The 15,154-nt window shown below is 39.3% G+C and overlaps 3 protein-coding genes across 3 annotated transcripts; all 3 read right to left on the bottom strand.

Moving 5' to 3' along the window:
• Positions 1–438: 438 nt before the first annotated feature.
• On the bottom strand, positions 439–1,323 carry LOC310784291 (uncharacterized protein; the record flags this gene model as incomplete). The annotated part of the gene is made up of 1 exon (XM_083645307.1): positions 439–1,323. The coding sequence occupies one exon, from the start codon at positions 1,321–1,323 to the stop codon at positions 439–441; it is 885 nt and encodes a 294-aa protein (XP_083501433.1).
• A 3,532-nt stretch (positions 1,324–4,855) lies between these two features.
• Positions 4,856–5,782, bottom strand: LOC310784290 (uncharacterized protein; the record flags this gene model as incomplete). The annotated part of the gene is made up of 1 exon (XM_083645306.1): positions 4,856–5,782. The coding sequence occupies one exon, from the start codon at positions 5,780–5,782 to the stop codon at positions 4,856–4,858; it is 927 nt and encodes a 308-aa protein (XP_083501432.1).
• Positions 5,783–8,943: 3,161 nt separating this feature from the next.
• On the bottom strand, positions 8,944–9,810 carry LOC310783195 (uncharacterized protein; the record flags this gene model as incomplete). Its single annotated transcript, XM_083643998.1, has 1 exon — positions 8,944–9,810. One exon carries the CDS (start codon positions 9,808–9,810, stop codon positions 8,944–8,946), a length of 867 nt encoding a protein of 288 aa, XP_083500124.1.
• Positions 9,811–15,154: the final 5,344 nt, after the last annotated feature.

Genomic DNA, 15,154 nt, shown 5'->3' with positions numbered 1-15,154 from the left:
GTGTGTGTGTTTTTTTAGGTAGGCTATTATGAACAATATATGGCGGGTGGAAAGTCGCTTTACCAATGAACACATTTGCCAAATTATTAATAAACATGTAGAGCGCAAAGTTTTACTGGTGGCCATATTGAGGATAACCTGGACATAGGCATAATTTAGGTCTATTTCAAGTAAAGCAATTATTTAAAAAAAAAAGCCTAATGGCCCAAAATCAGACAGAGAACGAGATGGAGATGGCGAAGCACACAGGTGTCCTGTCCTCTCGTCCTATACCCACCACAGCATCATGCTAGTTGTTAGTCGTTGCAGCCTTTTTTACCCTCTCTCCCTTCCTTTGGCAGGAGCCCACTCTGTAGCAAGGGGACACACCGTTCAGTTGAACGCACATACAAAAACATAGTGAGCCTGGCAGTGGTTTCATGTCGTGTTTTCCTGCTCTTACCTCCTCTTGCACCTTGGACACACTCTGCCCCACACCGTCCTCACCATGGCTTCTCTCAGAGCCGGACTCCCCCACACGTACACGGCTGGCGTGCACACGGCGTTCAAACGAGCCATGATGGCGAAAAGGTTTGTCGCCTCGTTTCTAAATGTCAACCCCCTTCTTATCACCAGTCTGAGTATAATGTTGACAAACGAGGGGCACCACAACACCAAGAACATGATCACAACAAAGATGATTATTCTTAAGGATTCCTTCTTGCTGTCTCTCTCGGCGCTGGGAGGGTCGCGCTCCAGCTGGTACTTGGCAACAAAGTACAATTTAATAGTCATGACCACTTTGGTGAGCACAATGAATTGTAAACTAGCGATGCTGAATGCGTACAGTTGCATGGATTTAGTAACTGGCAACACATTTCTGGCGAGCAAGTGAGCAGCATTGTAAATCCAAACGTAGACATTAATGCATATCACAACCCGTGTGGTTATGAAGCGGCTGTATATGAATGGATAACAAATAGCGAAATATCGGTCAAATTGTGCAAATAAAAATGTCAGTATATTGACCCCGAGAAGTGAAGTTAAAACATTAAAAGTGCCATTCCTCGACGGATATCCCTCCGAAACATCAAATAAACCAAGATAATACATTGACAATCCAACTAGTGTATCACAAATACTGGTGTTCAGCATAAATATAAACCTATTTTGAAGGCGAAGTGCTTTTGTGGCCAAGATCCCAATGACTACCGTGCCGGCTATGAGCACCGCAGTTGTGGCGAATAGAAGCTGGTAAATAAAGATGAGATAATCCACAGGACTGTCGAAGTCAACTGAGAGAGCCAGACCTCCACTCTTGTCCGTGATGTTGAGGAGGACCATTGTTTTGGCGCAAGGTGCATGTCAATAAGTGTTTTATAGCTGTCCTGATATACCGAGGAGTCACGAACAATGCCCTCTTGGCACATATTGGCACGTGTGTGTGTGTGTGTGTGTGTGTGTGTGTGTGTGTGTGTGTGTGTGTTTGCGTGCGCGTGTTGTGTTGTGTTGTGTTGTGAATCATATGGCCTATCAGCAGTGATCTCCTGGCTCATTTTATTTTGATTCACAAGTTCCCGATTTGATTTTTTTTTATTCATTTGATTTATTTTGGGTATGCTACTTAAATTACTGGTGAAAGAAATTATCTGAGAATTAAGTGAACTAGAAACCATGGTGCATTACTAAAAAGTTAACTTAATGCCATTGACAAAAGGAAGAAGAGAGACCCTCTAGTTTTTTTTTTTAATCGGCACACAGCCACTGAAAAAAGGTACCTAGATGAATCTGATTTTAAGATTTTCTGAAAATAACAATCAGAAAATCTAAGAAAATAAATGTAATTTGTTACCTATATTCTAAGTTTTTGGTTCATTTTACCCCATAGCTGAACAGCTATTTTAAAAATAAAATATAAATAAATGAATAAAAATCCCACAATGATTACTAGGTCGAATAAAAGTTCATATAAAGTGCAGGATGTATACAGAAATGAAACATTACTATATCAAAGAGATAGGCCTATACGTTATTATTATTATCATTATTATCATTATTATTATTATTATCATCAAACAATATAAAACCACAAATCTAAAATGGTTAAAAATAAGATCATAAGAGAAAAAATAGCTACCTTATTGTAGCAGAGAGATGAGGTTTAAGGTTGATTGCGGGCGAGTTAGAAAAGTTTATTTTTGAGTCTTTTCATAAAAGGCAAGACAGGTTTATTTGTATAGCACATTTCATATGCAGAGGCAATTCAAAGTGCTTTACTTAAAATGGATAACAACAAAAGAGTATGTTACAAGATCAAAATCCAAAAGTTCACAGTGCAAAATTATTAACATTTTTACTTTGTGAGTGAATTATATGCTTATCTTAAATTATACACTATTGTGAATTAATTCCAAGTGTGTCTACTGGTTTATATTAAATTCTCTCTTTTTCCTAATTTTACTTTGAACCAATCTAAGTCACAGACTACTTTGGTTATCTTAGCTCAGTTCAAACCTCACTGCTGCAGTTAGATCACTGCTAGATTGCAGATTGTTAGAAATTTGATTCAAAGCCTCTGCCAGACTCTGGTTCATCTTCCAGAACCTCATTGCCGTGTGCCTAAAGGCTAAAGGTGATATAGGAAAAAGTCAGTACCCACACAAATTGAGTTTATAAATTGCAGATGTGATAGTTAGAAATCTGGGTAACACTTTATAAGGTACACAAATAATATAGTAGTATTGTAAACTAATGAGAAACTAACTTTTAGTTAATGGATAGATTAGCTAATGGCTTTTAATAATTAGTTAATCATTAATTAATGATTAGTTAAAGTCAGTTCTGAGTATAGTAGTTAATCATTAGTTAAAGTCACATTGTGAGTAGTAGTTAATCATTAGTTAATGATTAGTTGTCAGTTCCAGTAATTACTCATAGTTAGTTTGTGAGTATAGTAGTTAATCATTACCTGTCTATTATTTACTCTTTTTGTGTTCCCTATTGTAAAGTGGTGCATCATAATCAGTTTTTGAGTACTGAATCATTACCTGTCCATTAGTTACTCTTTTTGTGTACCCTAAAGCGAAACATCATATACCTAATAAATTCCAGACTTGTTCCAGGTGAGATTTGAACCTTTGGCCCCAATGTTGTAAGTCTGGTTCTCTACCAACTGAGCTAACTATAGCCTGTTAAGTCAGGTTAGACAGTAGAGCCATACTATGGATCTGTAGAGCCAAGACCAAGCCTATTATAGTTTTGAAGGTATATTCCACCCAAATACTACTTTCTGTCCAAGTACTTATAGTTTTGAAGGTATTATTCTGTGCTTTAACATGCAAGTACTTAGAAGTATTTTGCTGAAACATATATAGTACTTGGACATTAAGTAGTATTTGGATGGAATATACCTTTAAAACTATAAGTATTTGGAGAGAATGTAGTATTTGGGTGGAATATATCTTCAAAACTATAAGTACTTGAACAGAAAGTACTATGTGGATAGAACATAATTTGGTCTCCGGCTCTACAGATCCATAGTATGACTCTACACTACTGTACAGACTAACCTGAATTAACAGAGTGAGGTCAGTTGGTAGAGAACCAGACAATTTAACAATCTTTAGGTAAGGGTTCAAATCTCAACTGGAACAAGTGTTGAATGTATATGATGTTTAACTTTATATTAGGATACACAAAAAGGCTATTGGATGAATTAAGTAATGATTCAGTACTCATAAACTACTGAGTATGATGCACCACTTTACAATAGGGTACACAAAAAGACTACTATACTACTACTATATTATTTGTGTACCTTATAAAGTGTTACCGAAATTTGGTTCAAACTTTAACCAAATCTAAGTCACAGAATAGTGTCTCTTGGTGACTTGGTCTCTCTTTTTTATTCTATGAGAATTAAAGCATTGTGTGCCTATAGAAAACGTACAAATGTTATATATGGGGAACCGTTTTTTTAATAATGTTGGGATAACTATATGACAAAATATACAATGATAAATCGTAAAACACATTATGATATTTTAAAGAGAAGTTAGGCCTAATCAAAGCATTTCCACAGATTTTAACATGCATGGGGGGGAATCACTTGATGGCAGTTTAAGGAAATATGTCAACCTGCATGAGAATAAATCATTTCAAGTCTGTCATATGGTTAGATTTTCAGAGTTTGGTATTCAAATCAGTACTTTCGGATAATAGTTTCAGAACTGGAAGGAATAGCAATAACATCAAGAACAAATGCATTTTCAAGAACAGATTAAATTACTAATCCACAACAATAGGAAAGCACAAAAAATGTGGACCAAAGCAGCTCAGCAGGCAAAATACAATACAAGGCAAAAAAGGAGCTTTTTACAATAATAAAACACATATACAAATAAATGAACAGGAGGCTAAACTAAAGGATCAATCACACTATATATTGCAACCTGTAGCTATACTCAATAAACAATAGGCTATACCGGAAAGATCACCAGTCAGTTTCCTGGGGGGCATTCTTGACCAAAAATATAGATGGGGATTATTTGGGTGCAAAAGATTACTTTTTTAACCCAACATCAGATTATGTATAGTATATGCCTATAATGATCTATAAATTATGACTGATCAAGTGATTATAAAACGTTGGAAGGTGCGTGTCCATCTGCATCATGGCCTATAGCCTACATTTTCTACAGCCTACGTGTAATACTGTAGGCTACTGTAATCCTCTGGTCCTAGTACATTTTCCAACAGCCTCACTCATTCTTCCCCGGCCTCTGCTGTCTCCCTTGCCGTGGCAGGAGCCCACTCTGAGGAGGAGAGAAGCACATCAACATTATTTATTCTACATGTTGACTGAACTGAAGCAATGTCATATTTGCGGCATGATTGTATTTGGCCCGATGGGATACCTCCTCTTCCTGCGCATCGGACACACTCTGCCCCACACCGTCCTCACCATGGCTTCTCTCAGAGCCGGACTCCCCCACACGTACACGGCTGGCGTGCACACGGCGTTCAAACGAGCCATGATGGCGAAAAGGTTTGTCGCCTCGTTTCTAAAAGTCAATCCTCTTCCTACCACCAGTCTGAGTACAATGTTGACAAACGAGGGGCACCACAACACCAAGAAGCTTATCACAACAAAAATTATTATTCTTAAGGATTCCTTCTTGCTGTCTCTCTCGGCGCTGGGAGGGTCGCGCTCCAGCTGGTACTTGGCAACAAAGTACAATTTAATAGTCATGACCACTTTGGTGAGCACAATGATTTGTAAACTAACGATGCTGAATGCGTACACTTGTATTGCTTTAGACATGGGTAAGAACTGTGTAATAAGCAACTGAACATAGACATGAAACCAACAGTAAACATTTAGAGCTATAACTACCCACCTGCTTACCAAGCGGGAGTAAGTAAATGGGTAGCAAACGGCAAAATATCGGTCAAATTGTGCGAATAAAAAAGTCATGATATTGACCCCGAGAAGTGACGGTAAAACATTACAAGTGCCATTTCTCGATGGATATCCCTCCTGAACATCAAATAAACCAATATAATACACTGAAAATCCAACTAGTGTATCACAAATACTGGTGTTCAGCATAAATATAAACCTATTTTGAAGGCGAAGTGCTTTTGTGGCCAAGATCCCAATGACTACCGTGCCGGCTATGAGCACCGCAGTTGTGGCGAATAGAAGCTGGTAAATAAAGATGAGATAATCCACAGGACTGTCGAAGTCAACTGAGAGAGCCAGACCTCCAGTCGGAGTACCGCTTATGTTGAAGCGGAGCATTGTTTTGGCGCAAAGTGTTGCAGCATGGAGTTTATTAGCTGAGGTGATGATGATGAAGAAGCCACTTTGACATCTGAGCCAATGAGCAGACCGCCAATCTGTCCATCTTAATGATGTTTTTTGCATCACAAAAACGCCCGTTTCTAAGATATATGGTATTTGACGTTGCTATTTGGCTAATTTGTCGATTATTTCACTGAATTTGAAAAGAGCAAACATTTTAAGAATGTTATTTCACAACAGTTTGACTGTAGTCTGTTTTGATACCTGAAATTATGCTAAATAATGAAAATCTTACTCTTTTTCTCTTATTTTTTATTAAAAAAAAAGTTATTTCTTTTTCCTTTTTCCAAAAATAATTAGACACATTGTGACATAAAAGCAAGTGTCAGGAATGCCTGCATGGGAAAAAAATGTCAGGGCATGATGTCAACTCTCTCTCTTGTTAGAAATAGCTTTAGATTCGTTATTTTCTGAATAAATATTATTTTGGTACAAACTTCAGTGATGAAAAAGTCCATTTTACATCATAATGTAATAAAATGTGTTGTGTATTACATACCTTAATATAGGAATCGTATCAGTCATATTTGTTTTTCTGCGCAGTATGACATATAGGCTATGTATAGGCTATGTTGTTTTCAGCATGTTTTTCATGTTATATAGTAGGCCATATTTAGAGGAAATTGAATTGAGAGTACAGAATCGCATCACACTTGTGACAACATGCCCTGTGAAAACAGGCCTGCACAGATGGGGTAAGTTGTCACAAGTTGTCAAGTATTTCATCAGAAATCATTTTTGTTCCTAATGATTAAAAACAAATAATATAAAAATGTAGGCTATATTGTAAGGCACTATGGGAAATAAACCAGAATACAAAGTATGACCTAGGCTTATTGGACACGCCATAAGGCCGAGAAGTGACACCCAGGGGTGCAGCTATAGTCAGTTTTATGTCCCAAACTTGAGGTTTTCAGTTTCTCCTCCATTTAAAGTGTCTTTAATTATGCAATATTTAGTACATGAACAGATGAAGTGTTTTTGTAATGTAGCTGTATCCATTTTTAATGTGTTCCCATGATGTTTATTGTTGAATATTTTAAAAGCACAGCTGGAGATATTAGGATTATGTTAGTTCTTATGATGACTCAAAAATCCATACAACCAATTTTATTTTATAATAGGCTATATATTTTTTCTGGGTGTCTGAATTAAACTGAAATATTTTCAGTTGATGGACAGGATTTGGGAATTAAACATAATATTATAATTCAAATATTGATATGGTAATTATAATTTATTCAGTGGTTAAATTCCATATTTTCAGCAGTGGCCTTTGTCTCATATCGAATAGTTGAGTTAAATATCAAGCAAACATTGTGAAATTGTAATTTACTTCAAAGTCAGGTTTGTCAAGAGCTTTAATTTTCTTAATAATAGACAGATTTAACGGCATTACTGCAGCACGGCATGCCGAGCGCAAACTGGAATATAAGACAAGAGCCCAAATTCACGATTTAAAATAGCACCTTTGAGGAAACTGAGTTCTGTATAAAAGACAAGAAATTAGGAATATTCTGTGCTCAAAACATATAGAGTATAGGCTATCAAGGCAATTTTAACGGATTTATTTCAATGTAGGCCTATTGCTCTTATTGCACGATTGGAATCTCGTGTAGTAGCCGGTTTCTTTGGACAACTGTTTTGCCCTGTATAGGCTAGGCCTACTTGATAACTCATCATAATACTCCTGTCAGTGCCCCTTGGTCCCTGGGTGCGGCACTGCGGCTGCCCTGCTCTTAGTTCTTTCGTCGATTTTATCATCCAGGTTTAGCAATTGTTCTGAGAGGCTATCAAGTGACACACACACACACACACACACACACACACACACACACACACACACACACACACACACACACACACACACACACACACACACACACACACACACACACACTCTCTCTCTCTATCTCTCTTTAGGTATACATAGGCTATTTAAACAATGTTTTGGATTTTACAGTCGAATGAATTGAGAGGACAAAGAGACACCTTTCAGCACCATGGATAGCGCTCTGACACACGCGGCTGAAACGTGAAAACAAGCATCGCTTCAGTGCTGAGAGCAGAGGAGCTGCCTATTCACTGCGGTGCTGAAATGACCGCTGACTTTAACAAAATAAGGCGCAATAAGGGATTGAATTGTAGAAAGGACAAAGAGACCGCTTTCAGCACCATGGATAGCGATCTGACACAAGCGGCTAAAACGTGAAAACAAGCATCGCTTTTATTCAGCGCTGAGAGCAGAGGAGCTGTCTATTCACTGCGGGGCTGAAATGACCGCTGACTTTAACAAAATACATTTTTGATATAAAGGCAATAGATGATAAATGAAGCCTACACATGACAAGAAGAGTGGCAACATATTTAACAAAAATGCACCTTTGACATCAACAACCCTAAATTCCAAAACAGAAGTGCATTTTTTCAATCAGTTTTGACACGTGAAATTAAATGCCGTGATTGACAAACCTGTGCGCAGATTGCATAATTGAACCAAAGGCTTTTTGAAATGCCATGGTTCGGACATCACGAAGATGCATTTTTTCCATTCTCTTCATGCCTTTCGGATCTGGTTGCTTCGTTATTCTTGCTATTAAAAATTCTGTCTTTGCTGGTTGTTGGTCACTCCATCGAAATGAAAGCCAATTCTGAGAGAGAGAGAGAAAGAGAGAGAGAGAGAATTAACTCATACTATATTAATTAGCTTGCAATCAGAAGGTTAATTTAAAGAAATGCTGTAACAGTCTTATCGGTTTGACACATTCAGTTCACTTTGTTCAGGGGGATGATATGGTGTAAGAAGAATGTTTACTTGAAATTGCTCTTGCACGTAAAATAAATCGAAATTGCCTGTAGATGCGGTTATATCAGTTATTTTACAACAGACTTTTGACATTTGATTTGACAATGTGTTTAGGCTTTCCGACTGATCATAGCCTGCCTCCATGGGACTGTAAATTAAATAGCCTATTGGTTGAACACTTGGCTTTTTGGTTAGAATGACCTGTTATAGCTAAAGCAATACACTTCGAGAGGCGCCTATTAACAGCTGAGAGGGATACAACTGTAATCTCACTTCGCCTAGGCGTTGCGTCTTACCTCGCCCTCCGTTTGGGGCAGACTCTCCGCCACACTGTTCTCCACACGGCGCCCCGCAGCGCCGGGCTGGCCCAGATGTAGAGCCCCGGGGTGACCAGCGCGTTCAAACGTGCCATGGTAGCGAACAGGTTAGTGGCTTCATTCCTAGACTTAAGACCTTTCCTAGTCAACTGTCTGACAATGATGTTGACAAAGGACGGGCACCATAATGCCAAGAAGGAAATAACCACATACACAATAATGCGCAGCGACTCCTTCTTGTTCTCTCTCTCAGTACTGGGCACCTCCCGCATCAGTTGATTTCTGGCTATGATGTATAATTTAATGGTCATCAAAACTTTTGTGAGAACTATAATCTGTAGAGTCATTACACCAAACGCGTGTATTTGAGAGGCTTTTGAGATGGGCACCATGTTTTGTACCGTTAGAATAGAATATGTGTAAATCCAGCAAAACGCACAGATGCCAATGACAGCAGATCTGGTGATGAAGCGGTTGTAGAAGAATGGATGGCACACGGCGAAGTAGCGGTCAAACTGAGCAAATAGGAAGGTTAACACATTGACCCCGAGAAATGAGGGTAAAATATAATACGTCCCGTTCCTCGACGGATAGCCCTCTTGAACGTCGAAGAGGCCGAGATAGTAGGCCGAAAAGCCGGTCAGCGTGTCACTGATGCTCGTATTCAACATGAATATAAAGCGGTTCTGGACGCGCAGAGAGCGGGTACTGAATATACCGACGACCACCGAGCCCGCCACGAGCACGGCGCTAGTGGCGAACAGAATGTGGAAGATAAAGATGAGGAAATCCTCTGGACCGTCGAAGTCCACCGACAGCACTGTGGCGTTGGAGAGCATCATTACGCTCCACCAGTCAAGGCGCATTGATTGTATTTATAGATGATCGGGACTTGTCAAAGCTTTAATGAATCTCCAGAGAGCACAGTGACATGTTTACAAAGATGAGGCATGTCAGACATATGGAGTGGAAAAAGGCCTAAACTAAAGCACCAAAAGTCCCATAGGGTTTTGTAATGGTGAAAAACAAGATGATTCCCTTACTGTAGACGTTCATCCATGCACTTTCCCTGTGTTGTTGGTGGCCCCACTTCATCCTGACCTCATTTTAACCTTGAGTCCTTAAACCCAGTGGTGCAGTTGGACCCAAAATGATCGTTTTCCTTCCTAGAACTACACAGGGAGGCAGCCAAGAGTGGGGATAGTGCATAAAATAGTCATATGTGTCCATTAGCCTACCAAGAAAAACGTATTGGCTATGACAAATTTAGGTTTACTCTCAATTCCTTGGGCCTGCCCTTCCTCTATTTCAAATTATGGCATGCCACCAGTTATCTGATTTTGAGATTTCCCCCACACTGGAAATGTGCCTATAATTTTGCACTGAAATGCTGCTTTTATCACACACCTGCAAAAAAACTACATCACACATGATTCCTACTTTCAAATACCCCCTTGCACATGGAAGATACATACTTGGCAATTGAATAGGTCTATAAGAAAGAATCTGCAAATTTCCAGGCAAAGAATATTTCCTCTGGACAAAAGTCACAAAGTGGGTTGAGGGGTTGTCTCTACAAAAATGACATTTGGGTGAAGATATATTCTAGACTCCACTTGTGTCCTGAATGAAGATAGCATGCTTATTTATTTATCATAGTTAGTTATAGTTTGTCATTTTTATCACCTATAGAGCCTAAAACCTCTGCTCACAAAATCAGTACCTATAGCCATAAGGCTGGGTCGAAAGAGAGAGAGAGAGACAACGGGCTATACTTTTAAATCAGACTTTATTTTAAATGTGAGGCTCATTACTGCTGAGCTTGACTTCAAAATTCCATAAGTGCATGTAGCCTACGGTATGTTAATAAAACAGTATTACTAGCATATTTAATGTATAAAGCACTCTTTTGATGGAATAAAGAAATTAGAAATTAAATACTGAAATGAATCAAGCATGCTGCAAACTGAAGCAAGCACACTATTTTTATGCTTCCGCAGGCGATAGCCAGGCCGGAGACATTATGGATCCGGGTTGTCCGTACGTCCAAGGTTCGTTAACGCGATATCTGAGGAACGCCTTGACGGAATCTAATCAATTTTGCCTTAAACATCCACTTAGACTCAAGGATGATCTGATTAGATGTTGGTGGTCAAAGGTCAAGGTCACTGTGACCTCTCGAACACCATTTTCAAGCTTGTTAACGCGATATCTCAGGAATGCCTTGACGGAATTTCATCAAATCTGCCTCAAACATCGATTTGGACTCAAGGATAAACTGATTAGATTTTGGTGGTCAAAGGTCAAAGGTCAAGGTCACTGTGACATCTCAAACGCAATTTTCAAGCTTGTTAACGCGACATCTCAGGAATGCCTTGATGGAATTTCATCAAATTTGTCTCAAACATTGACTTGGACTCAAGGATGAACTGATTACATTTTGGTGGTCAAACTTCAAGGTCACTATGACCTCATGAACGCCATTCCCAAGTTCGTTAACGCAATATCTCAAGAACGGCTTGATAGAATTTCTTCTGATTTGGCTCAAACATCGACTTGGACGCAAGGATGAACTGATTCCATTTTGGTTATCAAAGGTCAAGGTCACTGTGACCTCTCGAATGCCATTTTCAACCTTGTTAACGCGATATCTCAGGAATGTCTTGATGGAATTTCTTTGAATTTACCTCAAACGTCCACTTGGACTCACACACCCAATTTTCAAGCTCTGTAACGCAACATCTCAGGAGCGCCTTGACGGAATTTCTTCCAATTTGCCTCAAATGGCGATTTGGACTCAAGAATGAACTAATGGCGGAGGCATAAGTCCGCGTTGCGGTCGTTCGAGTTGAAATTGAATCTTTTCTATTTCAGCTAGACTAAAGTAGCTAAGAACCAAGTTTAATAGCCTGAATGGATTTTTTTCCCTCTTTCTCACTGGAATATATAGTTACCAATAACTTTGTGTAGCTAAAAAGAAAAACATATTGGCTCTGAGTTTATGCTTTACAGCAGTCGTTTTGCAGGGTAATTCATACTGGCGTGCCAGCAACCCATCGCCAATTATCTATCTTTTCTATTTTGTGTCTATCATTCCTTTGTGTCATTTTATGTTATTAACAAAATATTAATTCCTAACTAAATATTCTGCTACGAGGTTGCGAATACCTGTTGTTGTCTGTCAGAACTATAGACGCTGCTATTGTCTTTTTTCATCATCTTTATGCCAGTCTTATCCCAAATTGGGTAAACCGCTCCATCTGCTTCTATAAATTGTTTTGTCAACAGTTTTCATGCGATTTCTCTTCCATGCTCGTTCTCTCAGTTTTAGCTGCTTTGGAGGATTGCACTGCAGTTTGACTGTTGGCCTATCATCCAGCCAGTAGGACACAAACAGCAGTAGGAAGTAGGTCTACTCGCCGAATGGTCTAGCCTCAAAATGTTAATGGAACATTTCAACCACTAGAGGGAGCTAATAAGCCATGTGTGCTGTTTGATGATCTCTAAGCCCATTTCAGATATGTTTCACTAGCATGATTACATGGATAGCCATATATGTGGAAATAGGTTCACAATTTACAACTTCATATTCTCAAAATCTATAGTCTACTACATGTGCAGCCTATTGAAACGAGTTCCTATTATTTGGTGATACACTGTTTAAATAATTAAATAATTAAATAACCAAATCACTTAAGCCACTTGAGCTATAACCTACTGTCTGATCACTGTTAATAACCACACACGGGTGGTGTTATCAGGGATGGGTATCGTTTCATATTTTTCTATACCGGTGCTAAAACGATACTTCTAAAATGGTACCGGTGCCTGAAACGGTACTTAAAAAAAACGTTAAAGCATATTTAACCCTATTTTTTATTTAGAGAGGCTGTAAAGAGGATTTCAAACAATAATTTTATGTGTTATGCCCTAGAATATTAGTGAAGATACATGCAGCGCCCGTTTCGGAGCACCGGAGGGCGGATATTTCACTCAGCAGCTCGGGCATGGCATCTAAATGAGGCACCTAAATCTGGGTTGCAATTCGGTAGCGGTAGTATTGGTTGTGAAGGTACCTAGTTTCGGTACCCAACCCTAGTTATCAGGTCGTAAAAATACAATAAATAATAGACTAGATCATTATAAAAGATGCATGGTTCCACATAGGCTACGTAAACAAGTCAACGTAATAGCTTCTTAGTCTCTCCGTCGCTTTGGCCTCATCTGGGCCCTTAAAATAAATAAATATTATGACACACGACAATGTCAAGTCAAGTCAAGTCAAGTTTATTTATATAGCCCTAATTCACAAGCATGTCTCAGAGGGCTTCACAGAAAATATGTCTAGCTAATTCTAGCTGACACAACAGTAGCAAGAATATACAGAATAAAGATAACATTTGAACAATTGATGGAGAAATATAGAAAATATAGAAATGAGGATAGAGCAGAGGAGAGAGCAGGAGAAGGAAGAAGAGCAGGGGGAATGTGAGAGAGTGATGGGGTGGGGAGGGAATGGGAAATGTTGGAGGGTATAGGAGGTGGGGAAGGAGCAAGAGGAGAGAGCAGGAGAGGGGAAAGAGGGGGGAAGGGGGTGTGTGTGGGGGAGAAGAGAGCAGGGGGAGGGAGGAGGTGGGGAGAGAATGGGAAATGTGGGGGAGGAGAGAGCGTATGGATGGAATGCAGTGATTCAGCACCATGGACAGTGGCATTAGTGCAGTGCCCGTTCACCCTGTTTTTTTTTTTTACATTAGGTATGTTGTAGCTCTCCGCTAAACACTGGAATTTCCTAGCCTGAATGAGGCCTACATTCAACATAGCATGACATCGCTAAATGTCCAAATTTCCTAGCCGCACTTGAATGCATATTATGTTGAATGTCAGTTTACTGTATTTACTTTCTTGGTGTCCAGTTCATTTCTTAGGTTTTATCAGCTTTCAAAATTATACTTGATACATTCAAAACTCCACGTAAATTCCTGGCAGTTCTGGCATTTTTCCAGTGGTGTAATCAAGGGGCTAGCTCGTAGCTCCGTTTGTGATGCCAATCTGGAGGAACTTTGTGCCCTCAGCTATAAATAACTGCCTTAAATAGCCTGGCCAAATAGTTCCAGACCTGCATGTGGTGTGATGTGATGTCTCTCTTGTTACCTGTGTGTGTGTGTGTGTGTGTGTGTGTGTGTGTGTGTGTGTGTGTGTGTGTGTGTGTGTGTGTGTGTGTGTGTGTGTGTGTTTGTTTGTTTGTTTGTTTGTTTGTTTGTTTGTTTGTTTGTGTGTGTGTGTGTGTGTGTGTGTGTGTGTGTGTGTGTGTGTGTGTTTCTTTGTTTCTAAATGTTTGATGTACAGACTGTGAAAAGAAATTTCCTTTACAAAGGACAATCAAGTATGAATCTGAATCTGAATCTGAAACCTGCATTTTTTTGAATGGCATGCAGGGGGTGACTTTCCTAATGAGTTTATGGTCTCAATCATCAGTTCCAGGTCTTCTTCAATACAGCATGATGTTCATTTTGTAAATTATGGTCCCATTTCGAGTAAAATATATGATAAAAGGCCTATGTTTTGGGGCATGATTGACAGGTCGCCAGTCCAGTGACCATGCAGCTCGCCGAGATCATGGACTAATAGCAGGCCGCACTGGGGCACTTCTCATCCAGATTCATCTCACTTATGGCTCCAAATAACCAAGATGGTGATGCTGAAAATGCCAACCTCAAAATGGGAGTCCAAAAACCAATGGGTGTCACAGTGGCTATTTATATGGTCTATGGGTCTAATGTAACATCTAGTTTGTTACAGTATTTTTGGGAGTTTTGGCCTACTTTACTTGAGTATTTATATTTCTGTCAATTTTCACTTTTATCCCACTACATTTCCTAAATAAAATGCTCCAGGGGTTTTCAAAGTCTGAGACTGGGCCTCCCCCAAGACAAAGCCTGGAAAAGGGAGCCTCCCTTGCTCAATTCCTGGATGCCTATGGGATCATGATTATGTTGTTTGATCCCTAGATACTCAGCAATTGAGCCAAGATAGCCTGATATTGCTGTTTGACCTACTTAGTTCAGACTACACCAAATACATATAGAAAAGTCTCTTTCTGATGGCATTTCTTAGTTTCTGACACTGGGACGGTGGGAAAAACTGACAAATCCCCCCAAACTACTGTATCTCTGAACTATCTCTTTA

This window comes from Poromitra crassiceps (assembly GCF_964638095.1).
Source record: "Poromitra crassiceps genome assembly, chromosome: 10".
NCBI lineage: Eukaryota > Metazoa > Chordata > Actinopteri > Beryciformes > Melamphaidae > Poromitra > Poromitra crassiceps.
This window is presented reverse-complemented; position numbering and strand designations above follow the sequence as displayed.